The sequence below is a fragment of the Micropterus dolomieu genome, linkage group LG03 (genome assembly GCF_021292245.1).
Source record: "Micropterus dolomieu isolate WLL.071019.BEF.003 ecotype Adirondacks linkage group LG03, ASM2129224v1, whole genome shotgun sequence".
Taxonomy (NCBI): Eukaryota; Metazoa; Chordata; class Actinopteri; order Centrarchiformes; family Centrarchidae; genus Micropterus; species Micropterus dolomieu.
The window spans coordinates 35,033,565-35,055,655 of record NC_060152.1 but is presented as its reverse complement, the minus strand read 5'-3'; the positions used below and the strand labels follow the sequence as shown (position 1 = coordinate 35,055,655).

General features: G+C 44.9%; 2 protein-coding genes and 1 long non-coding RNA gene across 3 annotated transcripts in view; 1 reads left to right on the top strand and 2 right to left on the bottom strand.

The window, feature by feature from the left end:
* The window catches only part of selenbp1 (selenium binding protein 1), a 17,963-nt gene extending 8,773 nt beyond the window's left edge, over nt 1-9,190 (bottom strand). The window contains exons 1-4 of the mRNA XM_046043884.1: nt 9,125-9,190; nt 6,077-6,130; nt 5,505-5,617; nt 4,997-5,182 (exon numbers count right to left, since the gene is read on the bottom strand). Coding sequence (XP_045899840.1) covers nt 4,997-5,182; nt 5,505-5,617; nt 6,077-6,130; nt 9,125-9,128 — 357 coding nt within the window. The 5' untranslated portion in view covers nt 9,129-9,190. The remainder of the gene's footprint in view (nt 1-4,996; nt 5,183-5,504; nt 5,618-6,076; nt 6,131-9,124) is intronic.
* LOC123967701 overlaps nt 1-10,978 on the top strand; it is an 18,215-nt gene extending 7,237 nt beyond the window's left edge. Inside the window, exon 2 of the long non-coding RNA XR_006824327.1 lies at nt 10,381-10,978. This is a non-coding gene — a long non-coding RNA (uncharacterized LOC123967701). The remainder of the gene's footprint in view (nt 1-10,380) is intronic.
* Nucleotides 10,979-12,132: 1,154 nt separating this feature from the next.
* The window catches only part of pogzb (pogo transposable element derived with ZNF domain b), a 12,883-nt gene continuing 2,924 nt past the window's right edge, over nt 12,133-22,091 (bottom strand). Inside the window, exons 4-7 of the mRNA XM_046043883.1 lie at nt 21,083-21,195; nt 15,466-17,115; nt 15,313-15,349; nt 12,133-15,174 (exon numbers count right to left, since the gene is read on the bottom strand). Coding sequence (XP_045899839.1) covers nt 13,239-15,174; nt 15,313-15,349; nt 15,466-17,115; nt 21,083-21,195 — 3,736 coding nt within the window. The 3' untranslated portion in view covers nt 12,133-13,238. The remainder of the gene's footprint in view (nt 15,175-15,312; nt 15,350-15,465; nt 17,116-21,082; nt 21,196-22,091) is intronic.

Here is a 22,091-nt window from a genome sequence, read left to right as displayed (position 1 = left end):
CTGGTTGTTTGGGTGTTGACAGGTGTCTTTTATACAGGTAACGAGGTGAGGCAGGTGTATTTGATGTAGATAATTGGTTGGGATTGGGGCTGTGTCTTAAAGAAAGACTAACTGGCTTGTAGGAGCCAGAATACTTGCTGTTTGGTAGGGGGTCAAATACTTGTTTTTCCTCATCAGATGGTCATCAATTTTTATAAATTCATATGATGTGATTTTCTGGAATTTTCTTTGGGATTCTGTCTTTCACTGTTAGAATGTACATATGATTAAAATTGTAGATTGTTGCATTCTTTGTAAGTGGGCAAACCTGCAAAATCAGCAAGGGGTCAAATACTTTTTTCCCCCACTGTATAACGGACAGAAGACACTGGTGTTCAGTTTTAGGTGTGAAGAGTCGGAAACATTCTCCATGTGGTGGAAAAGAGGAAACCTTTTTGGGAAGTTTTCTTCCAAATGTTTGGCTATCGAATGTGGGACGTCTGTGCCGTCCTAACTTACATTTACTCGTTTGGCAGACACTTTTATCTAAAGTGACCTACATTTGAGGAACAACACACAGCATCAATACAGTGAGAAACCTGGGAAAGGCTTCAGTCCTTTGCAGCCGAATGGATTTCCTAAGATAAGACAGGGTTTCTTGCTAAAGCAGTCAGGAAACATGTTTCTGGGACACCGCAGATCCTAAATGTTGTCCTAAACTGAAGTAAGATTTCAGACAGGAAGTTCCTGTGTTGAGGCCCCAGGACCACAGCTGAGGACTGGAATAGAGATCCACTGGTGGATCCAGAGCTTCAGCTTCAGGATAGCTCCCTCTGTGCGAAGATAGTCCAGAACAACATTCTTGACTTGACTCTTGGGGCAGTGACTTCCTCCCAACCTGAAGGGAACCATCCTCCATTTCTGGGTTTCCCTAGTTTCCAGTCCCATGACCTTAAACCCCCCCAGTCTGAACTACTAGAGGACCCGAGCACCTCCCCTCCTGTATCGCCTCTTCAGTTGTTTATTAAAGTCTCGGACTGTTTAATGATTACACAGTTACTCAGCAGACTGACGCAACACGGCAACATTTTTCATTTCCCACATCACCAACAACAAATCCAGTCTCTTCAAAACACTTTAAAAGAGCAGCTGTGAGAGTGTTTATCATGCGGTCCCCCCCCCCGAACAACAGGACCTGTTTGTCTTCCACTTGTCTAGTTTTGGTTTCTCTGCTGTCTCCTCTGAAGGGGGGGGGCATTTTTAAAATAAGTTCAACTTTGTTTCAACAGTTCTGTTACCGTGGTGACGGTAATGCATCATTCAGCCGGTTTGTCGATCGCTAATAAACACTAAAGAAGAAGAAAAATAGAACTCTTCTTCATGTTGTTTCACTGGCGCCCCCTCAGTGAGCGAGCGTGCGAGCTAACTAACCAGCTGATGGTATGGACAAAGTTTTTATGCGGAGAGGTAAACCTCAGCGGCCAATCACAGAAAGAAGCTGCGTCACACAGTGAACAAGTGTTTCTGGTTTGTGAGTCCGCAGCTCTAACGCTTGAGTTCAGTGACTGTATTTCTGGCTAGTTAGATGTTATCAGGTGATATTATCTCTCTATTAGAGATGTGCGGCTGATTCAGAGGCTCGTTTCCCTCCTGTGAAGCCAACAGTTTCAACACATTGTGCCTGAGCTTGTATCACATGATCATCACAGGGCGTTTTACAGCTGATCTCAGCACATTAGTGGGATAAGAAGAGAGAATAGTTGAGAAATATAGCGATAAAGATTAGAAAGACATGAGTATGAGGACATTTCCTCCTGATGACAAATATACCAACTAAAATAATTTAATATCGTGGAAAAGTTCATTTTCTTTTAATTCAAAAACTAATCTTATAAATATTTCAAGCCTTTTTTCGTTTTAATCCTGATGATTAGGGCTCACAGCTCATAGCACTCTAGTATCCAAAAATGTATTAGAATTTCAGAATAAATTATTTATTATAGAGAAATGTCGACCTGAAAAGAGCTCTGATCAGCTAATTAACTGAAAACACCTGCAAAAGTGTCTTAATCTCTCAGTCTGGTTCTGGTGCTCACAATTACCTTTTCCACCATATTGAAATTGTTTTTAGATCTGAGATGCTCCTGTACTGATGGAACAAAAGTAATAATAGGCTAGTTAATGAATATCACTGTCCAATCACATCACATGTCTGAATCTCATAAATGTCAACCATCAGGTTAGAGTTAACCCTTTTTGACTTTTATTGCACACATGAGACTAAAGTTATTAGTTTCAGTGAGTCATGGTGGCGTTTCAGCCTCAGGCTAAAGGTTTTACAGGTCACCAGATGCAGCTGTGTTTGCTCAGCTTAAAGCCCCAAAGCTTCTGAATGCTTCATCCGCTCATCAGCACTCGCTAGCTGATGTCAGCTGATCTGACTGTGTTTGAGGGACTGTTTGTTCCCACAGAGGAGTCGGCTGGGGAAGAGGAAGGACGGGCGTCACAGCAGCTGGATTAACTGCACATTGCAGAAGAAATTAAAAGTGAAAGCACGTGAAATGGAAGAGGGACAAGAGATGAAAATGTGTTTAGAAGAAAGGAGTGAATAGAAGATGAGTAATGTCAGAGAATAAAATATGCCTTTAATATTTTTTGCATCTTTATGATGATCTGATGAGTTTCTGATCGGTAGGGTGAGAGGAGGACGGCCGTGACCATGAAGGAGCTGAAATCCGTAAAGTAAATAAGGGATGAAAACTAGTCCTTTAAAGCTTTATTGTTTGAAGATTCGATAATTGTTTTATAAATCACACCACAGACCTCTGAATCGTAGTCAAATGGAGTCATGAGGAGCTGAGAGGTTCCCGCCTCCACAGATGATCAGAAACTGTTACACCATATTTGCATATGTAACTTAAAACAGGAACATCAGATAAGTTTTGTCTCTTTTTAGTCACCAGGAGTGAAAATGAATGATCTTCAACATTTGTTGTGTTTTGAATAAACTCCAGCTGGAAAACTATTAAATCAAAAATAGACTGAAGGCTCTATAGGAGGATTATTTTCCAAAGCAACGTTCATCCTTTTCCCCAGATAGTGTTTAGATTTGTAGGCAGTCTGTCATCTCAAACAGCAGGAAAAAATGGCTTAATGGGAAATAAATCTCCTGGCCCCCGGGCCCCCCTAGGTTTGGGCTAAGCCCCGAATGTTTGCAACGTCTGGCTCCGCCCCTGATGAGGCCCCAGGTCATAATGAGCTGTGGGCTCCTTTGTACCTCCCATTCTCTGCTAACGTTAAGCTAAAGCAGTTTAATAATAATTTGTATTTTTAAATTACTTATTTTGGGTTAGTTTCTGTTACATTTTGTAAGGTTACCTCTCTGTCTTGTCTTTATTTCCTGTCTGTGTCCTCCCCGTTGTGGAATTACCTGGACTATGTCCCCCTGGTCCTTGTCGGATGTCTTTGTTGAGCTTTAATGTCTCTCATGTCTCCCGTCTTCTGTTCGTCTCTGGACCCTTCAGAGGTCACAGTTTGCTCGTTGTGGGCTTTTCTTTGGACTGTGGATTACGCTACACTCGGCAGTAGGTTGTGTTGTATCTGGATCACTGTGTGTCTCATGGACTGCACGTCTCGCCCACAGTGTAACTTACTCATCTGTTTCCTTCAACAGACTCTGAACTTTTTGTCCTCCGTCTAGCTTCTCGCTATTGGCTCTAAATCCCTGTTCTCTGTGTTTATGCCTGGCCAGTCCAATCTGACCATTATTGACTGAAACTACATCGTTGCTGGAGGAGTTTCAAAAGGCTGGATTAAAGATTGCCATTACAGATTCCACAGACTTGAATGGAAGCCTTGTGGACTTCTGGAGCACGTTTTGGAGTCACCTGAAGACTCAGAGGCTAGCGTTCAGGCGGCTAGTCATTAGCATTACTCCAGTCTGCAAGTTCAACCTGCCAAGATTGGGGTGCACCAGATGTTGTGTCTCCACAAATATGAAACTGCTAAAAAACAAAATGAACCTTAATTGAGTATCCTAATGTTTGAATATACTGCAAAGACGAGTATGTATCACAAATTTAGCATATAAAAGTATATAATGTAAGAAGTATTTGTGTTTAACTGTGTTTCAAAAATATTATTATTCTTCATTTTATTTCTTTACTTTTACCTTTTAGGGAATAATCTCATGAGATAAATTGCTAAAGTCATCTTCTAAACTTGTGTTGCTGTGCAGCTCAAACGCATTGCTTAATCAGCATTATGATGATGAAACTTCAGGACTGACGGTAGGAATGGAGATTTATGTTTGGTATTACTCTTTAATCTGAGAGGAAGTACATCTAAGTACACCACAGTACACCATTGCTAAATCAAAGTGTTGTTTTATTCTATACTGTGATCATTATTTGGAAATGTACTGGACGTGCTTTGTGTACTGTTATTTGTTAAAATAACAATGGTGATAATAATGGAGATGGTGCAGTGGATTAGACACATGCCTTGTGTTTGTGAGACCCGGGTTTGAATCCACTGTGAGACACAACGTGTCCCTGAGCAGACCCTTAACCCTTCGTTGCTCCAGAGGCGTGCGACCTCGGACTTGTAGCAGCTGTAATTTAGCTGTCAGCTAAATTAATAAATTTAAACTTTAGAACGATAGAAGACGACGTTTGGTTTGAACACCTGGACACGTGATGGACCACTGGACCCTGCATCTGAAGACTGACAGGAAGTGAACCTCCTGCCAGCACAGACCAACGTGCGACGTGTTATGATAAAATGAGCTCTACAGAATGTGTGAGATGTATTAGAGAGTGATGAACATGATGTTTTAAGGATGATTTATAATTGATAAATGACTGAGGACGCTAAATTACCCAGTATGTGCTTTACCTGCCAGAGAGTCTCAGTGAGACACGACTGGGGAACTAGGCCTGGTCGGGCTGGGATTCATATTAACAGATCTGGAGTTAGAAGGCTTTAAATACTGATGTGGCGGCGTCGCTGCTTGTACCTTGTGTATTTGCGGTGCTCGGGGATTCGTCCCGACGTCGACCACGTAGACTCTGGAGGAGATGAGCGACGGGAGAATCAGACGGTTTCTTTTCTTGGAGGCGTCGCCGAAGCAGCTGCTGCAGGCGTTCCAGCCGGAGTGATGCAGCTCGTCACGAAGGTTCGGCATCGGCAGCCGGTGGATGACCTGCGAAGGCAGAGGTCAAAGGTCACAACGGGTCAAAGTAGACAGGTTAAAGACTTTGATTTTTTTTACAAAAGAATTTATGCATTTTATTTATTCAAAGGGGTTCAAGAAAACAATCCTGCAGGTTAGAGACAGAAAAACCTGAAGGAGGAGGAAGAGGAAGCTAATCCAGCAGGAGAAGAGCGCTGCTGAGAGAACAAAGACCATAATGAACCGATGCTACGTTTCAACAAGCTTCACTAATTCATTTAGACTTAAAGGTGACAAAACGACAAAATTGAGCAGAAGAAGGTTGACCGGAGGACCCAGCGGCAGTACCTACCTGGCAGTAGGTGGAGGATTTCGGGTCGACGTCGACAGTGGCAAGGTAGTCGGGTTTTAGGGTGTCAGTGTTGCGGTAGATGCAGGGCAGATAGACGATCTCTTCCCGAGGACCTTCAATAAGAACAACAATTCAAACTCCAACGGAAGGTTAAAATCAAGGACCTGGTTGAAGATAATTGAAGACGTTTCGTCTCTCATCCAAGAGGCTTCTTCAGTTCTGACGGCTGTGTCACCTCTGTGGGCTCGTTGTCAAGGTGATGGATACCTCTTGGTTTGTTAGTGCTCCCGGCTGTTGGAAGGGTGAACTAACGAACCAAGCGGTGTCCATGCGCCTCCTTGGCTGGGAGCTGCAAGAACTGTTATTTTTATGCTTCTGTTTTTGTGCTTGTGATTACAGGGATATAACACGTCAGAGAGCTTTACGGGTGCTGATAGATGGGCAGCTGTTTCCCTTGTTTACAGTCTTTATGCTAAGCTAAGCTAAATGAACATCCACCTTCAGAGAGGAAGAGAAGAAGAGGATTTCTCAAACATTTATCAAGAACTGATGGAAGCTAAATATAGACTCACCCTTCATGGCGTCCAGCGGGCTGCGGTATCCCGGTCCACATCCTGAACAGCTGGCTGAGAAAACACGTGTGAAAGGTCATGAAACCATCCCAACACTGAGGTCACAGAGGTCAAAGGTCAGAGGCTGATTTCCCAAAACTTCTCCTCTCAATAATAAGTCAAAACCACAACAGATCCAAAAATCATTGAAACTGGGCCAGCAGCTCTTTAGTCCAAATGTTCACCGTTTATTTTTCAGACTGATGCATTCTGGGAATCAAGCAGAAGCATTTTAATAAACGTCCAGATGAGTCTACAGCCATGCTATGCTAGCAGCGCTGTGCTAACATCAGCAGACTGTAAAGGTGGGCAGGAATCACTGACGTCCCCTTAAACTGGTTCCGATCTCACCTACAGTATCTAACAGGCGTTTCAGTTTCATCCCCCACAAACATGCTGTATGGTGTCCCTCAGGGATCAATTCTAGGTCCCACTCTATTCTCCATCTATAGGCTTCCCCTCTGTAAGATCATCCACAAATACGTCTAGTTTCAATGTTACGCCGATGACACACAGCTCTATCAGACCCGTTGATCAGTCTAACACTGCAGCCATTCACAAATGCCTGAAACAGCTTTACTTGGCAAGAAAAGCCGCTCTCACCCCGACTCATCTTCTCAAAGACGCCCCTCTCACCCCGACTCATCTTCTCAAAGACGCCCCTCTCAGGCCTCTCTGTCAGCATGTAGGGGTGTTCAGGACTTTTGTCAGATCTGTATGTGTTGATTGAACTTGGGTATGTTAGTTATTGGTTGATCAGGGTGTGCGGGGGAGCAAGAGAAAAATAATAGCCAACTCTTTTGATTTTGAGAGAAACTGTGTTCTTTAAACGAGGGCAAAGTTGAAACATGGACAACTAATCATTAGGGTTGAGCGAGTCATCGATTAAACGAGTATCTGGTACTTTTTACAAGTAAGAGTATCATCAGAGTAAAATGTGTCAGTATCTGTTTTTTTAATAAACTATAAATACAGGTACCTTTTTAAAAAATTCTTACTATTGTAATCTGTTCCGTAAATAGTTTTCTAATAAATATAGCTACCTCTGATTAACCTGTACCAATTTCCAGGTTAAGCCCCGCCCACTCCGAGTACAGATAATTTAATTAGTTGATCAGATCCAGATAGTGGTGAACTCGCTCATCCCTGCTAGTTATACGTTGCAGATAAGTCATATATTCAAATTCCAACTAAAATGTAAACACTGCTGTGGTGAACAAAGAAAGGAATTTGAACGGCCTTTTCCATGTAAACTGAAACAGATCTAGATTTTAAATCCTCTAACCTTCAAATGGAAAGTCGCATAAATGTAGTCAAGTTGTTTTAACTTGAAACTGAGAGTTAGAATGAAGCAGAAATGTACGTCAGTTAGACAAGTTTAAGGGAATTGATTGCATTGATGAAGTCAATTAATGATTTGTTTTAACTCAAAGAATGAAGTTGGAACAAGTTATAAAATTTCAATCTACTAAAAAAACAACATTGAGACAACTAGAGCTCTGTAGTTCGATCAAAAGGCGATCTTTAAGTTTAGATAATAATAAGTTAAACTTGAAATGTGTTCTATTGGAAAGTCCGGTGTGGGGATCCATGTGTGCAGTCTAACTCTAAACTGGCTCCACTCACAAAGACGGCCGTGACAACAACGGGTCGGGATGAGCAGACTCCTTCAGAGAGTTCTAGATGATCCATCCGAAGTCCTTCACTCTGAGTACGAGCCCTTACCGTCAGGCAGAAGATGCAGACTGACTGGTTTTAAAACCGTTTGTGTTCGTTTCCATCAGCCTTCTCAATAAAAGCCTGTTACAGACCTACAACAGTGTGTTTGCAACGTGCTGTTTGGAGGGCAGGATGGGTACAATGTCGTTTCAGATGTCTGTAAATTAGTTTGTTGTGTATGAAGCATCACAACGAGCCCAAAACCAATTTCCCCTGAGGGACAATAAAATATATAATTTTATAATAAACTACAACAAACTGAGACGATGTGAAAGCACGAGGAGAGAAAAGAAGTTCCTTCATACAGACAGTTATCAGGACCGTGAGCTCATACAGCTCAGAAAAAACACCAGCGTTATGCAACACACACACACACACACACACACTCTTAAAGGAACAGGCTGCTGCTTTTTCTGCAGCTGAACACGTTTTCAACCAACGATTCATTATCAGTTAAATTTACATTTCAAACAAAAACGTTTTCCTGTTTCACACTCTGACACGAACACTTCTGATTTTTCTGACATTTAATAAACAAAACAACAGATAAATAATAATCTATAATGTCCAGGGTGTCAAAGTGTCTTTGAACCAACGAGGAGACAGAAGGTAAAAAGTTAATGATTCCTGAAACTCCTAAATGACAGAATTTATGTCATATTTTTTTGGACATCAGTCTGTTTTCCTGTAATTGTTTTAATCTCTGGTCTACTGAGTGAAGCAGCGTGTGGCTTCTAAATAAAGTTCCTTATAAATAATAAAGACTGAGAAAGAGCAGGAAATCCTCAGAGCCCAGCTGCACTTTAACATCAAGCTCAAACTGAACTTCTTAAAAATCAAACATCTCAAGAACAAACCAACTAAACAGAAAAGGATCAAAAGTCTTTGGTTCCTCTGAAACATAAAGAGCTTTATGTTTCCTGAACACAGCAGGACTGCCAAATATGACAGGAAACAAAGACTTCTTAAAGTGTGCAGTTTTCAGACGGGTCCCTGAACACAGGAGTAACAAAGTTTCCAGTAATCTCAGACCAAACTGAGCCGTTTGGTTCAAATGGAGCTTTTCTTGCAGTGAAATTCAGATTTCCTTTCAGGAAACCTGATCAGTAAAGGACAGAAAGAAACGTTGAGCCTGATGCAACAACCTGCAGCTGAGCTCTGCAGAGAGAAGGACAGAAAACAGACCTGCAGCTCTGCTCCAACCAGACTTCAGGAGTAAAACTGAGGAATTTAAGCAGCTGACACAAACAGAAGCGGCAGATGAGTGGCAGCTGTGAATTATTTACTCACCCATGTCTGAGCCTCTCAGATCCTGCAGGTCTGGACTCTCTCAGACCAGGACCTGTGAACAAAACAAAGAGGGTGGAGTTAAACTTGTACAATACTGGGACACAGCCAATCAGAGAACAGAAGGGGGGCTCACAGGCTTGCACATTAACCCTCTCAGGCCCAGAGGCCGCTTAACTGTCAAACATCATAAAGTCATAAAATGTTCACACCTTTTCCCAAAAACCCTTTTCCACAGTCCAAAGCTCACCGCCGTCAGCGTGCGAGCGTTTGGTAAATCCCTAAAACATCAATCATTACAGTTTAGAGTGAGGGTTTGGTTTATGGTTAGTCTCCAGGAAGAGACTTTGTTTTACATACCTGCAGTCAGGAGAAATCTTCTGCACCACTTTATGGAGGCAGGTGACAATTCAGAAATCAAAGATAAGACAGAATATAATGCAGCAATCAGCAGCAGCTTGTATTTTAGCTTAAGTTCCTTCTTTTGGACAATGCACATTTGTTTCTTCTATATTTAAACTGTCTCACATGTTTTCTTCTTGTGCAAATGAACTTTTCTCACAGCATTTTCATTCGTCAGTTAACACAGAAACCTGTTCAGGTCACTTCATACACCAGCCTTAATAAATATACTGTATATGAGGTACATGTTGAACTTTGAGCATTTAATTTTGTGTTCTCTATCAGATATGTGCCTTTATATATGAATATATTTAATTCTGAAGATTCAAATGTGATTTTCAAACATGACTCACTGTGTTTTATATATAAACATCTAATTCTTTCTTCTCTCTATTTTTAAAGAAAGTCCAGTTTGTCTTTTTTCTTTGCATTTTTCTGGTTGTGTTTTTAGTCTGCGGCTTCCTGACCTTCCTGCTTTATGCTGCTGTTTCTGAGAGCAGATTAAACACTGATGACCTCACAGCTTCACGAGCCTTTAAACAAGCCGCCTTCTGTTTGCTAATGTACTCTTTGGTTGTTCCACCTTTTTAAGATTAAAGAAATGTAATAATACATTTTTAAGAACTGTCCTCTGTTGAGAGAATGAGATAAATGTGAAGAAAAGGGCAGTGGAAGCAACTGGTTCTGCTTCTTGGGGGCCTTCATAGATACTGTTTGACTGCACAGTACAGTAAAACGACTCGCCTGTGCTTTAACTCAGACGGCCTGTTCTAAGACCGATAAGTGTTGACTGCTCAGCTCAGATTGCAAAAGTACAAAGTTAAAGTACGGTTTTATATTTGAATGTGTCTCTGCAGATTAGACGCTGATGTCCAGGAAAGAGGAAGTGGAAGTCTTGCTAATCAACAGTTGTGAAGAGACAAACCTTCATGGTGCCAACTACAGGAGCAGAGGAGGCCTTTCTCTCAGTCAGAAAGAGACGAGGACAACAGAATGAGTGATGACATGAACTGATTTAATCTATTCTGCATTTGGAGTGATGCATTTAAAACTTATTTTTTGATTTGTGCATGCATTTAAGATTATGTAAGAGAAGAGATTTAGTTTGTTTGAGAAGTGTGGCCTACTATATTTAAACATTTAAAGGATTATACTAACATGAGTTAAAGAGACCTGCATGATGTGTTTTATTACCTTATTTGGAGAAACATTTGTAAGCTGAGGGAAAAGGGTGTTGCAACTACAGGACGGAAGCACCATCGACTTATAAAAGGAAAAGTAATGTAAAACCCAATCAGTGTGATGATCAAGTCCTGTTTGAGAAAACAGAGGGGTCCTCCCGGCCTGTTTCTTTATTTAAGTTGCTGAGCCTAGAGCTGTGCGCAAACTTTTTGGGGCTGGTTGAAAATAAATCAGTTTCTCTTTGGGTTCACGCCTTTAGAAAACTAGAAAGTGTTTTTCGTCTCATTATTATCTTCGTCTTCTTCCCCCCTCTTCCGGACTGGTAAGTTAGTATTCACTTACTTTCACAGCCGCGCTGCCTGCACCAACACCTCATTACGGATCAGCAGCAAACTCAAACAGCTCATTCCAGGTCATGTGTTCAGGGCCCGACTCTCTGGAATCTGAAGCGAGAGAGGACGAGGGGTTGACCAGGGAACTTTTGAATCTGGAGTTAGAAGTTCAACACAGACGGTCAGGGCAGTACCTGGTGTTGAAATTAGCTCGTTATCAGAGGTCGCCCTTTTCCCAGAGTGCTACCTGAAGTCATAATGTGCTAAGAGCACCCGGAGATGGTGACCCGAGAGAGCGTGGTTTCCTTGCAGGGGGCCACTTGTCCCTACACCTCACCTCACTGCTCAAGAGAAAAAATATCTTCCAGAAATCTTCCAGCAGTAGTTTAATGAAGATAAGAAGCAGCTGCCTCTCCATTCCAGCTTTACAGTAAAGATAGATTTACAGATTTAATCTGGCCTAGAATATTTCTACTTTCTATAACTCGGACATCGAAACCTTGGAACATCTCTTCTTTTCCTGACTCAAACATTTTGGGATGCTTTCCAGTATTGGATCATTTACAAAAAACGAAATATTCCACTTTATACAGAACAAATTGGAATAAATAATCTGATTATATTTAAGCACAAATGTTGATTTCTTACAACACTGCCATATCTATGCCTTTCTAAATATATAGTACCATATAAGTGTATAAAAGCCCTACGTTTCTATTAATACCCATGATCTAATTGCTGAATGACCATCTTGTTTTATATTGAGATTGTCTACCTCGCTCAGTTCTTTTTTACGGATAACATGATATGAATATAATTTTTGGCGTTTAGATACAGAGGTTCAATGAAGGTTTTTTTTAAAAACTTGCTTTAATTCATCAGGTCAGTAAGAAACAAAACAAACCCACTGAAACTTACTCCAACCGTCTGGATTTCCACTGCATGCATCCACACAGGGCTGCAGCTGCATGCAGGGCTGGATCTGTTTTGGCTGCAGCAGTTGTGTAAGTGTTACCTCTTCTCTCTGGGTGAGACATTAATGTCTTTGGATAATTACCTGCTGTTAAACCAAAACCAAAGAAAAGGATATCAGACTGAAGATGTTTTGTCTTTTATTTAGGAGGAAGAGCGTCTACAGTTTTCTGTACATCAGCACCAAGACAACAACACCTGCAGTCAGGATCCGACTGAACAGACAAACCAAACATCATGATCACCATTTACCTGATGGACACAAAAAACATCCAATCAAACATGATTTGCAGAGAAATAAACATAAACAGGAAACACCTCCATCATTCGGCATCGTCTGTTCAGGTCCGGGTCACATGACAGGATGAACTCCTGTACCGATCCAGACCAGCCAATCAGCTTCCAGGACTCACACAACACTCTGCATGTTTTATTAGTCAATTAAATGATCGAAGAAAATCTATCTGCAGCTTTCTGAAAACAATGAGTCAAATAAAAATGTCAACAAACTCAGTTTTCCGTTTTATGTCCTGGTAAGAAAATGACTGCTGAGCGCTGCGCACAACTACTATCACACTTATCTGCACTGAGCTCAAACGGACCCATAACCAACTCCTTCATTCGAACCGAACGCTGCCTCCGTAACTCAGCGGTTTTACATCGAAGACCGGAGAATGTTTCCCTTCTAGATCTCTTTAGCAGTCGTGGGAAACCCCTGGCTGTTGGTGGAAGCTGACTGGCCGATCTGGAGAGGCAGAAACACCACAAGACTCTTCAGAGACGTCTTTGTCCAGACTTCATCCAACATGATTGACAGAAACATGATGTCTCCAAAGTTCGTTCAGGCAGAAAACAGAAGCGAACCCCGCCTCTGTAACTCAGCGGGTCCATCAGGGCTTTTACATCTCGCTGTGAGTTCCTGACTCAGTCTGAAAAATCCGAACAAGCGTGAAAAGAAAACTTATCTCTACGAATACAAAACCTGTACAGATTTTACACGTTCACTGAGCTTCAACTCTCAGTCTGAGGGCCGACTCTGAATGTCTCCGTTTCCTCTTCAGGATTCTGGTCCACGGTTTCTGGACTGGATCAGAGAGTACAAACAGGACAGCACATCTGACTGACAGGTGTTAGTCTCTGACTCTAGGCTGGGCTGGTTTCTACTTCCTGTCCCGCCTCAGTCAGGTGTTTTCGGGGTGCGGACCTTTATCCACGTCTTCACCGTCTGTTCAGCTTTGGTCCATCCTGTCGTCGTCCTCCCTGTCCGCCTCCATGCCTTCGGTCCTGCTCTTCACCGTTATCTTCCACTCATCGCCGACTTCCTCTCCTATCACTATCCTGGTCTCTCGTCTCTCCTTGCTCACCTCCTTCCTGTCCTCAACGGTCACCTTTCCTTCCTCCTCACTATCCTCCTCTAGCTGCTTAACCTCGTCTTTCCTGTCCCTATTTGTCTCCTTCCTGTCTTCCCTACCTTCGATTGTGTCCATTCCTTCCTCTTCAGTTTCCTCTGGCCTACCTTCCTCCCTTGTTTCCTTCCTTCCCTCCTCCATCTCCTTGTCCTCCCTCATCTCTGTCCCTATCTCTTCCCTATCTTCTTTCACCTCCTTCCCTTCTTTGCCCTCCTGTCTCTCATCTGATGTCTCCTGTCCTTCTCCTCCTTCTTGTTCCTCCTCTGTGTCTTCCAGCTCCAGCAGCTCAGGAGAATCAGCCTCCAAAGCTTCGGCCCCCAGCAGGGTCTCTGTCAGGCTCTTGAGGAGGTCCGACTGGATCTCCTCTGGTTTCTGACTCGTTGTCTTCTCCACCTCCTCCTTTCGCTCGGGCAGAAGGCCCGTCAGGTGGAAAGACTTCTTCCAAAGCTCTGGGAGTTGGTTCAGGTGCGTCAGGGCCTCGACCACCCAGTCAACTAGCAGCTGGGCGACACTAGCTTGGAGCAGTTGGGGTGACATTTCCTCCAGCTCCTTCGGGTTTCCAGCTGTGAACTCGGCCCAGCGTGACAGCAGGAAGCGCTGCAGAACCGGCTTCACACAAATCTCCAGGGGTTGAAGACGGAAGGAGCAGCCTCCAGGAATCACTGCTGGTAGGGTCCCCGATCCACTGATGGAGGTAAGGAACAAATCTCCCATGTGTTCCCGGTGTCTGTCCAGGATCAGCAATGATTTACAGGGCTGGGATGGACCGGCCACATGCTGCAGCCAAACCTTGTTAGTCCAAAGATCCAAGGCTTCTTCTACCAGCAGACTCTCTGGGCCGGCCTCCAGCAGGATGAACTCCGGCAGGTCTTTCTTAGCCAGCTGCCGGTTGGCCAGTACCAGGGACGGCAGCATGGTACCATCGGCCAATACCGTCAGGTACACAGTGACCAGAGGTAAAGACCCAGTGAGTTCCAGGGCCTCTAGGCGGCGAGACTTGTCCTGGACTAACCTCAAATCCACAAATAGACAGAGCTCGTCCATTGCAGCTACAGTGCTTTCCGACAGCTTTTTGACCCCGATGAGCTTCTGGGTAAAGTCCCTGAAGGACTTGACCTTGGCCTCAAGGGAAAGGGGCAGGGCGCGAGCCAGCGTGGCCGCCCTGCCGATGCTTCGAACGCCCAGCCGATGCTGCAGCATGAAGTTCACCGCCCAGTCGTAGGAGATGCGAAAGGAGTCACTGAAACCTCCCTTCTTCTTCAGCGTGGAGGCTTTGTGGAAGAGGTTGCTCTCTGTGATCGGAAGTTGCTGCTCACGCATGGACAGCACCCAGGCCACCATGCGCTCCCCGCCATCATCATGGACCTTCTGTTCCAGCTCTGTTTGCTTCAAACGCTTCCTGGCCTCCTTCAGCCAGGACCGGATGAGCTGTGTCTCAGTTGAGAAGACCCTTGAGGCTTGGTGGAGCCCATCACACAGAGCGAACAGGGCGATCCTCAGCTGACGGGCGCTGAGGAAATCATCACGTTCTCTCGAGACAGACAGGGCTACTGGTTGGGCGTGGCTGTTCGCTGTTGATGGCATGTGAGACATTGGACGTTTTACATCTTTGATAAATTCTTCCTTAATATCATCCGTTTCTTCATCAACGTCATCCAGATCATCCAGTCTCTCATCGTCAGAAAAGTCCATGTCTTCCACAGGAGCCATCGCCCCGTCCACGTTGTCCTCAACCTCGTTCACCTCGACTGCTCCGCTGCAGCACCGGGAATGAAATGGACATTTGTCAATATTACACAGCATTATCACAGCAACAACAGACACTCACTGGACTGATTTCCAACATTTACAGCAAATCAAATCCATCTGATAAATAACTGAGTGAAAGGATTACCTTATTCTGTCCTTGAGAAATCCAACCTTTGTTGATCCTGTTAAAAACATCAAACATGCATCTTTAATTGTGCAAAGAGTAAAAGTAATAAACCACCTTCAGAGTTACAGAACTGACCAGAACCTTTTGAAACGAACTGTATAAAACACTGACCTTTGTTTAAAGGTGACAGGCCGTGAAACTCCCAGAAGCAGGTGGGCTGTTTGCACAGGTTCGCCTTACAGACGGCGCAGCCGTACACACTCTCATGGCGGATGTTCTTCAAGTTGCAGTTCTTGCACCTCTTGGAGATGCCACTGATCTTCACCATCCTGTGTCTCTGTTTAACTGGTTCATCTGCCACCTCCACCCTCATCCCACGGGAGCTGGCGATCTCCATGGTCTCAAAGTACTTCTGGGCACATTTGGCCAACTGGTTGCCCAAACGTTTGCGGAAGTTGACCTGAGTAAAAAGGCCATCTTGCACCCAGGCGGGTGGGTTCTCTTTGCGGCTCTCCCGCAGCACGATGAAGGCGTTGACGATGCTCAGGTTGACCAGAAACCAGAACAGGCTGCGCCAGTGTCGGTCCTGGGGGATTCCTCCCAGCGGGTTGCAGGCTAGAAGCTGCTTGCAAATGTCAACTCCTCGCATGTTCTCCTGCAGGAGGCAGAAGGACATGGGACGGTCGATGGGGTCCAGTCCACCCACTTTGGTCTGAGACCTCCTCCAAACAGTGTCCCTCTCACCAGGAGCTGCATTAGTCGACAGGCAGCCCATCTCCTTGGTGTCCCTCCAGCGGGTGGCCAGCAAGGGTCCAAACTGCCTCTGCAGGAAATCTCCGGGTTTCTCCAGCAAGCCCTCCGCCCACAGCTCTCTGGGCAGGATGGGGTTGGGTGGAGGGAAGGAGCTGGAGGCGTAGATGCCCTGGTCCAGAAGCTTCTGCATTAGAGGGACGGACGTAAGCGAACTGGCCAGGTAAAGTTGATGGTGTTTGTCTTCCAGACCCTTCACCAGCTCCGGCACCACGGTGAAGCCCGGCTCCTGGCCCACCTTCTCACCTACCTGGATAAAGAAGCGGTGGCAGTAGCCAGACTTTGAGTCACAGAGAAGCCACACCTGAGGCTGGGTTCTTGGGTTCCCCTTGGAGTGGCAGCTCTCCTCCTCCAGGCTGGGCAGCAGTGCCCTGTCGATGGTCAGGCAGCAGTTGGGCCGGTAGGTGTTCCACATCGCTCCACCCAGGATGTCCAACATCGGCCTGAAGATGTGCAGCGAGTCGCTGGGGTTGCTGGCACCACGATACTCGTCTGTGGCGAAGCTGCCCATGCGGAGGTTGGCAGCGATCTGCTTGAAACGTTTGAAGCTCATGGCGCGGTAGAAGGTATAGCTGTTGTCGTAGTGACTCCAGGACCAGTAGTGCGAAAGGTCAGGAAGGTTCTGGATACCCATCAGAATCACCAGGCCGATGAAACCTTTGACCTCATGGGTGGTGACGGGGACCCAGTCTGGGTAGCTGGAGCCAAGGAACTGACAGGTCTTGACGTGGGCATTGGTCTCATTGGTGATCAGCTCCACGAGTGCTGCAGGGAAAAGCAGGTTGAAGAAGTCGATGGCGTCGCTGTTCTTTGGCAGGCAGTGACGAGGTCCACTGCTCTGCACAAACGAGATGATGGTGGACTTTGCGCTGTCGCTCTCTGTCGGTTGTTTCCAACAACCTGCTGACCTCCACGATGGATTAGGCAAGTCCTTGTTCTGAACTAGTTCCCTCTCTTCTGAAGAGCGCTGGTCTTCACTGTGGCAGAACTGGATATCAGGTTCAATGTAGGCTGAAAAGAAGGACAAGTTAACTTTTTAAGCATCTTAAAACAGTAATTTACAATCATTAATTCTGAAAACATCACTAACAAAACAAAATTAACCAGTGAAATCAAAAATCATAAAATATCAAAACATCTGTTGAAACTTCTCAAACCTTCTGCACCATAATCCTTTTCTTCATCGTTAAGTTCTATGTTCAGCACGTTGAAAAGATTCTTAAACATTTGTTTTCTGTGGCATCACATCAAGCTCTCCAGGTACCTGAAATCTGCAATATGTCTTCTTTTATTTAAACTGTCACGAGCGACATGTGTGTGACTGAAATTTACTGGCTTCGAGGTTGATCTGTTCTGCAGGACCGGATTCAGACTCAGACAGGGTGGGGGGCGCTAAGCCAGTGTGTTCATTCTGATTACTGAAGTAGTGCTGTTCCTATACTGTCCTATTGTTCGCCCAGTCTTAGCACTCCCCACTCAAAACACGTTCTAGGTCTGTCTCACAGTATTGCCTCCACATAGTGCTGAACCTCTGTTTAAAGAACTGAGTAAAACTTTTCAAGCACTGTTTCAAAACCAGGGCTACAAAATGCTTCATAGTCAGAAAAACTAAAGACAAACTATAATAAAAAGAATCTGAATACATATTAAAACCAGAGACAAGCGTAAATTTACCAAAGAGTAAAAACAAATGCCATATGCTGCATATTTTTTCCTGTAGAAGGCAAATGTTTCGGTTGGTTATCAGCTACGCGCCGGTTACATCTTGTAGTTACTGCATGTAAATATTTAGTCCACATAAAAACTAACCTGCTTTAATTTACTTCCTAAACTGTGACTAACTGGGTTAGGGTTGAACTAATTAACAGCTGATGCTACTGGTTCCAGACCCTCTGAGGGGAAAGGATTCAGCAAAAGCTCGGTCACCACAAGTCCTGACCAACCAGGAAACCACCAGGAGACCTTGTTCTGATGACCTGAGGTCCGGTAGACCTCTATGGGATCAGCAGCTAGGAGAGGCTGTAGTGATGTGCGCTTAAGAAGGTTTTCAGTCTTGACTTAAAAATATCCACAGACTTGCTTCCCAGACATATAATGGAAGGTCAATCCATAAATAGAGAGGCTCTGTAGCCAGCTGATTTTCTGTTAAACAAGGGAGTGACCAAGCGTCCAACATGGAGAGAGCAAAGAGGGCGAGTCGGTGTGTATGGCGTAATTAGCTCAGCTAGGAAGGAGGAAAGTTCATGCACGGCCTTATAAGTTAAAAGAAGGACCTTTAAACCAGCTCTAGCTCCCTCGGCAGCCAGTGAAGAGGCCAGGATGGCTGTTCTACGGTCAGATATTCTGGCTGCTGCGTTCTGCAGACTTCTGGTAGCACAGCTGGTGGAGCCAAACGGTGGCACTAAAAGTAAATACAAGAACCTTTAAATGAATTCTTACATTTGACAGGAAGCTGGAGTAACAAAGCCAGGGAGAGTTAGTGGGGTATTCAGAGACTTACTGCCAAAGGGATGACTGTTTAGAGCATGTGGATCAACTGTGGAGCTGATTAGTAGTTTGGAAACTTGCTTTTCTGACTCCGGGCCACCATGTGAATCTGTTCAGAGCCTTCTGTTCAGATTCCAGAGGAGAGAGTTTCTCCTTTACTTCACAGAGTGATTCAGACTTTACATGTTATTATGATTAGTGAACTTTACACACCAATTCTTCTCTAACTTGGCAGCAGATCATGTTGGAAGAAATCTTAACGTGTAAACACATTGTTCCAGTTACAACACTCCCTCTGCTGTTTACTCTCCCTTTATTTCAACAGCTTCATGACGTCAAGGTGAACCATGTCGGTTTTATTTCCGTTGGCACCGGCTACAGACAGAAGCTGGACGCTGTTGGAAACCTGCAGACCTCCCCGAGGAAAAGTGTGATTTAGGAGGAGGAGAGGACGCTGGAGCTGAGAGACGAGACCGGACTCAGGAAGCTGAACTCGGTTCACTGAAAACATCTGGAGATGTTTCACAACTGGTTTTCATTTGACCTTCAGTTTTATCTGACTGAATCTTGTGAAAGAATCTGATCCTGCAGACAGCAGCAGTTAAACCTGTGGCAGCAGGTCGAGCTAACGTTAGCTGCTGGTTCAAATATCAGGAGGCAAAAACCCAGAACTGAACATGTGACCAGCTGGAAGTGTCTGACCTGTTGCTGCAACATCACTGAAGCCAGGGAATCCTTTTACAGCAGCAAAATGCATTCAGCAAAGAAAATAATCTCCAAGCTACCAGAAACCTCTCACCTGATCCTTTACTGCAGTAAAAGTACTCATGTTGCAGTAAACTATTCTCTGATGTTTCTGGGTTAATGTTCCTGCTGCATTAATGTGGATGTTGCATTTTAACTCCTTTATATCCTGTTGGCTAGTTTAATCTGCAGCAGTGCATCATGGTCTATAAGTTTGGGTCCAAGCCCGTTTCCTCACCTCTGAACCCCCCACATGGTCCAAACATGCCGGGAGTTGGGTTTTATAGCTCTGTAGGTGAGAGTACAACACTGATGCCATCTTCCTGCACAGCTACTGAACTACAAACAGGAAGTGTCTCTGAGGCCCAGAGGTTTAGGTCGACTTAGGGCCCTTTCACACCTACCTCGCTTGGTCCGGACTGTTCTCCCAGCCAAACAGCCAAGATATGGTCCGACGACGAAACTGAACCATGGTTCGGTTTCTTTCTAGTCTGAAAGCATTTTTTTTTTTTGTTTGGCGGTTCCCATGTGAACTGTAAATAACCGAGAGACGAAGATGTAGCAAAAGAAAAGGAGCCAAAAACTGTTGTTGATCTATGTCTCTGCACTGAAACAAGGACAGGATTATAAATTGGTTCATCTATGGAAGCAAACTGCTTCACCTCTTTGGTCTCTCCTCAAACGCAGGAGCAGAAGGATTGCTGCCGTCTTCTCCTCCTCTCCTGCCGGCGGCGACGACATAATGTTCGCAAAACGAGGATGTTCATTTGGTCATTTCCGGTTTACATCAAAGGGAAAACAAAGCAGAGTCCTTTTAAATTAATCAGTAAACTGTAGGTTATTAGGCTGGCTGTAGAAGATGAGCATTTAGTAATAAAAGTTAAAAGTGAATGTGGCGCTTATCCCGTCTGCTCTCCGCCTGGACGTCAAAGCTTCGATTATTTGCTTCTAATTACTATCAAAGCTTCGAAGCTCAAAAAATGACATTTGGGCCACCACTACACAACATAGTGGCAACGATCTGCGTCTGTACTAACCAATCTGTGTCCAGTACAGGAAGACGCAGCCCACATAGATGATGACGACAGGATGAGAGTATATCATGTAAAATTCTTTAGTATGCTCACAGAGTTACAGAGTGAAACCAAAGCTAAACTAACCGAATGTGTCAAAACATGGACCGTGGTGCAGACTCAGAACACAGAAGATAAATCAACGTATTTCTTTGATTGACATGACAAACGTCAAAATAATCACTGCTGATTGGCCGGTAAACACAGAACAGTCAACATGGAGAGAAATGTTTAAACCTTCAAACAGGAGCAGATCAGAATAAGAGGCTTCTTCGTGAAATGTGTTCTTGTGACTGAGAAATCAGACCTGTGGACCCGTCTCAGACTAGAGGTATCAGGAGAGAGAGTTACTGAAGGACCGGTCCAGGTGCTGGACCAACAGACACATCGACGTCACCAACCGGAGTGATGGAGCCAACATGAGAGGTGAACACTTTATTTCTTCATCATTTCCTAATTTTATTGGAAACTTTATTCTTCACATCTTTGTGTTTTTAACTTTGACTCTGACTAAAAGACTTTAAAAGGAGTTACAGTAGAGAATAAACTGACGTGAATCACCTGAACTCCCTATTTTTCTGTTTTCCCTGTCGTCCAAAACATTTTCTGTGAAGTTGTCAGGAATTTACCGGCCTGTGAAATATATACGTGTGTGTGTGTGTGTGAAGTCTTACTCCTGGAGCAGCAGGTGGCGCTGTAGTGCTCCGGATTCCTCAGCAGGTGATCGGCCATCTGATCTGCAGCCTGAGGCCTGAAGTGGCACTGAGAGCACTGCAGCAGGAACACACTGAAACAACAACGTCAGAGGTTATTTCACAGCAACATGAGGGTTTAACAGGAAACAGGACGTAATCAACAAGCTCTCCGACAGCAAACTAATCAGTAACTTGTACTTTCTTCTGCAGATGCAGTAACTGTGGCACTAAATGTGTTTCTTAACCCTCCCCTAAGGAAAAATATTTAACTTCAACCGTAAATCCACAGTTACACTACAAAACGCTAGTTAGCGACTGTACTGAGTTTCTTCTTCTTCTTTGTTGGTGTCTGCTGCTACAACGAGCGGTTCTGTTACTTTTAGTGAAATCACTAAAACGCAGAAACGAGAGAAGGCGTCAGAAGGGATGTTCGACTGCTGAACCGGTCGAGGCAGAAGAAGTCCACGCAGAAGTACAAACTGGCCTTCAGTCCGTAGGGCCTCAGGAGTAGGGCCTCAGGAGTAGGGCCTCAGGCTTCAGGAGTAGGGCCTCAGGCTTCAGGAGTAGGGCCTCAGGCTTCAGGAGTAGGGCCTCGGGCCTCAGGCTTCAGGAGTAGGGCCTCAGGCTTCAGGAGTAGGGCCTCAGGCTTCAGGAGTAGGGCCTCAGGCTTCAGGAGTGGGGCCTCGGGCCTCGGGCTTCAGGAGTAGGGCCTCGGGCTTCAGGAGTGGGGCCTCGGGCCTCGGGCTTCAGGAGTAGGGCCTCAGGCTTCAGGAGTAGGGCCTCAGGGCTTCAGGAGTAGGGCCTCAGGCTTCAGGAGTGGGGCCTCGGGCCTCGGGCTTCAGGAGTAGGGCCTCAGGCTTCAGGAGTAGGGCCTCAGGCTTCAGGAGTAGGGCCTCAGGGCTTCAGGAGTAGGGCCTCAGGCTTCAGGAGTGGGGCCTCAGGGCTTCAGGAGTAGGGCCTCAGGCTTCAGGAGTAGGGCCTCAGGCTT